The sequence below is a fragment of the Nicotiana tomentosiformis genome, chromosome 12 (genome assembly GCF_000390325.3).
Source record: "Nicotiana tomentosiformis chromosome 12, ASM39032v3, whole genome shotgun sequence".
Taxonomy (NCBI): domain Eukaryota; kingdom Viridiplantae; phylum Streptophyta; class Magnoliopsida; order Solanales; family Solanaceae; genus Nicotiana; species Nicotiana tomentosiformis.
The window spans coordinates 35453751-35458188 of NC_090823.1; the positions used below are offsets into that span (position 1 = coordinate 35453751).

Genomic DNA, 4438 nt, shown 5'->3' on the forward strand with positions numbered 1-4438 from the left:
TCCAAAACTCCTAATTTCTACCATGGAAATCCTAGATTTGATGTTAAAAGCTCATGAAAAGTAATGGGGAAATGATAGAAAGTGGATTAGAGTTGCTTACTAGTGATTTTAGGAAGAAAAGCTCTCAAACAAATCGCCTATAGAGTGTTAGGGTTGAGAAATGATATAAAATGAGCTAAGTCCCAATTTTTCCATCTTTAACCCAGCTACAAGTATCGCATTTGCGAACATTTGTTCGCAAATGAGAAGTCCGTATATGCGAAATACTGATCGCAATACGACCAATATCTCGCAAATGCGAATATCCTACCCATCGCAGATGCGAGCTTAGCTTCGCATATGAGAAGTTGCCCCAACACTGCTCTTCATCACAAATGCGATGCCTTTGTCGCAAAAGCGAGCACAGTGGACTTCGCAAAAGCGACGTACTCTTTGCAGATATGAAGACCTAGCCCCCAGCCCATGCTCGCAAATGCGATACCTTGACCGCAAAAGCGAGGCTCGCAAATACGAGATGTGCAACTGAACACCAACAAATTAATTGCACCAGCTATCGTCAAATCATTCAAACTCATCCGCTCCACGCTCGAAACTCACTCGAGCCCCTCGGACTCCAAACTAAATGTGCTCGGATCACCCTAGACCCCAACCAAAAGTGCGTACAACTCCAAAAATATCATACGAACCTACCGGAATCGTCAAAACACCTATCCGAGGTCGTTTACCAAGAATGTTGACCGTGGTCAACTCAAGTCCATTTTAAGACTAAAATCACTTTTTCTTAAAAACACGGAAATAAAGGCTAGTACTCGACCTATCGGGTCATCACAGTTACAGATTGTTATTACCGAGGGTGGTTTGGGATAAATTAGCAAATGAAATACTTTTTGATATTATTTTGTACCTACCAGTTCATCCTGTGTTTATCGTTTCTACGGAAAGACGATCTTATAGAATGGAATGTATGAGCTGTTTTTGCTGGAAAAGCAAATGTAAAAGTCGCGGTGCCCGTTGAAAATCTTAGTTAAGCAATAGCCCAATGAAAGTCTTTTTCAGGTTTAATTAGCATTTAGGTGTGGTGTCATTAATTGTAACGTTGAATTACTCATGCAAAATGAGCAGTAGCAGGCAACTGAAAATCTTTTAAGTACTATAGTACATATTTAAGAGCAACATCAAAAGTTTCAAATAAAGGAGACAGGAGACAAGTATTGAAACTAACTTGAAATAAAGTAGTTTTAAAAGGAAAACAGCATACGTATTTTATGCAAAAAAATAACTTAAGTCTTTACCCTACAACTATGAATAATAAATCAAACAGATTCAGTATGCGTCGTTGCCATGATCTCAGTTTGTGAACTCTTATTCTTTTGCTTCTTTGTTTGTCTGAACTCTCCATAGAAGTATGAGACGAAACCCCAAAGAGAAAGGAACAAAGCAAGTCCCTTTTCACCTGAAAACTTTTCGTTGAAAAATATTACAGCTAATACCTCAGTAACAGGGAGTAGAACTGCTATCATAACACCAGACATCAAAGAAGAAGAGCAGTAAATAACTCCAATAACACCCACAAAGAAGCATTGCCAAATAATGGCAGTCCATACAATCACTGTATAATATCTCGCTTCTCCTAAGTTAAATTGTTTTGCCTCCCTTGACATTGCCTGCAAATTTCAATCAATATATATTAATCCTCATTAATCTTTCACGCAAATATCTGAGACCGAAATAAACTAGCAAATAAACGGATACATTATTTTTAGGTAATCTGTTTGAATCCAATACTACTACTATTTTCATCTTCTTTTGACATGTGCAAATTTAATGGAATATATCATTTTCAAGTACGTAAAATGTCTCAGTCAACCCTAACCCATGATTTTGATGTATTTCTTGGTCTCCCTAATGGATCATCCAACTAAGAAATAATGTACTATTCCTAGACAAAAATGGGATATGAATAATAAAGGGTTACGAACTAGCTCCTTCATTAATGTCCTACTACTTATAAAGTCAACTCACAAATCACAAGCTTCTATTCTCTCCCTCGCCAGTCATTAAGATCAAAAAGATTTATCGGAAACAAAATAAGGAGAAAGAAAAGAAAAGGGAAAACGAAAGAAGTTTCCAACGAATAATAAAGAAAGAAATTCCTAAAAGATGGAGTATTAAATTTTGTGAACGCCAGTAGATCACTGAAACAAAAGCTGATAGTTTTGTCATTTGAGGGTCTTAAGGGATTCAACAGTAATACCAAACGAGAGAGATATGTTAACCATAGTTTAACTCTATATGAAGTTCAAAAAGAGAAATAAAAGTTTTTGAAATTTTCAATTTTAAGCGTGTGATAACATTTGTGTGGGCGTAAGACTCTTGAAACATGTGCCTTAAATATGTGATAATATTGGTGTGGATATAAATATTTCTTATTAGAAGTAAAATGATGAGAACATAAAGTTAAATTATTTTTAAATATAATAACGTGTCATTTCATTCAAACACATAAATAAGAAATCAATGTCACATAAAGTGAGTCAAAGGGGAGTAATTAAGATCGATGGGTGAAAATGAGTTAAAGGGAAAGAAGAATACCTGAAAATCCTTATTAGCTATCATTCCTACGGTGCAAAATGCAGTAGCAGCAAAACACATGACCATCTGGATCTCTAGCACTAACGTAGCAGTAATGGCTTGCTTTGCCTTCAAGTACATCAGCTCAATACAAGGCAAAATGACTCCATATAAAGCTGCGGCCAAAAGTGTCATAATAAACCCAAGAATATAGGCTTTACTTGTCACACCTTCTGGCCGATCACCATTAGCCCGAATACCTAATAAAATAGCACCAACTGTCAATAGAACCACTGCATTAGTAGAGTAGGGTGTGAACTTTAGCTTCACTATGAAGAAAGCACCTATTGCCGTGAAGGCAAGTTGAGCGGCGAGAAGAAGTGAAGAGGTTGACACAGGGAGTTTTGACCCGCCCCAAGAATAGAGAAAATCATCAACTCCAGTGGCAATGCCAATGATGAATGATGCAATGAAAATTCGGGGTGTTATAAAGTAAAACTTGGCATCAGGGCCCTTGATTTTTCGACGATACAAGTATAGAAGTGCAAGAGGTACAAGGGTGAGTGGCCATCCACCAGTTTGTAACCAACTGCTAAGCCATATTCTTGAGCCTCCCTCGACATAATATAAACGCATCATTAGAGGACCACCACAAATACCAACAGCAAGAATCAAACAGTTTATCAGAAGGAGGATTCTCCTCATATAAGCGCTTAATCCTTGATGTTCCATATTATTTCAGGAGATTTGGATACTAAGTTGGCTCAAGCTGAATAGTCTTCTTCTCCAAAGATTTGGAATTTTTGGACCTCTTAGCAATGAGAGCTGTTCGGATTATGCCTAGAAGCCTGCTATTTATAGTTGAGAAAATTGTTAGTCAATTGCCACGATTGGTTTCACAACTTGGGGCGGCTCCATTCTGGAAGGCTTACTTAATTTGTTTAATTGTCATAAAAATATAATGTATAGTTGTATATTAAAGTTTTTGAACTGTATAGCTGTCTTGAATATTCAACTTTAATCATGTAAATACCAGCGACAACAATTATGTCTTAGTGACAAGCAGTTGGGTCTGTTTTATAAATCCATTTTACGTGTAACCAATATTTTTCTGTTCAAGTAATATATAATGTATGTCGGTATGTATACCTCAATATATACAGACATATACACACATCATCAGAGTAACTAGAATACTTTAGGGCCAGCTAGTCGTCTAACTAAACTCTTTCTGAGATGATGATGAGGAATAAATCAACAGCTAAAACTATATTACAGAACGATACTCTCAAAAATTTCCTTTCTAACAGATTAATTACATAAAATTTCCAAACAATTGCGTATTTTCCATATTTTGATATCTTTATTCTTAGAGATATGTAATGAGTTGTTCAGGGAGCTCTAAAGTTAGTTTGTTAACAGCGAATTTCTTGCTTCTTGGGATTAAATTAATTGCATGTGAGACGTAAGATGGAAAGAAAGTGGAAAAATAGAAAATAAAGAATCAACAAAGTAATTACAGCAGTATTAGTAATTTTCATGCTTCACATGGGAAGATAATAATAATAATAATAAAATAAAAATAAAAAAAACATGAGAGCAAAGACTAAACGACTAATGATTGTGAGTAATATTATTAAAAAGTTGCACCCTAGCAATTACTTGCGCCGTGTTGAATTTTGCATTTCCACTTGACAAAAGAAGGATTGAAATTAAAGGATGGGATGAAACGTGGGTTATAGTTAGCTTTGTTTTAAAATTGAATAAGTGAAACTGCTCAACCAAATATTTAAAGCTGTTCTTGTAGGAAGCTGTCCAAGAAACATTGACCCGATAATAAGAAAGTCGTAAACATAGAGTAACAGCA

The 4438-nt window shown here is 35.8% G+C and overlaps 1 protein-coding gene across 1 annotated transcript; it reads right to left on the reverse strand.

Moving 5' to 3' along the window:
* Nucleotides 1-1209: 1209 nt before the first annotated feature.
* LOC104113087 (purine permease 3-like) lies at nucleotides 1210-3403 on the reverse strand. The gene is made up of 2 exons (XM_009623178.4): nucleotides 2593-3403; nucleotides 1210-1664 (listed from the first exon to the last, which is right to left on the reverse strand). Exons 1-2 carry the CDS (start codon nucleotides 3301-3303, stop codon nucleotides 1314-1316), a joined length of 1062 nt encoding a protein of 353 aa, XP_009621473.1. The 5' UTR covers nucleotides 3304-3403; the 3' UTR covers nucleotides 1210-1313.
* Nucleotides 3404-4438: the final 1035 nt, after the last annotated feature.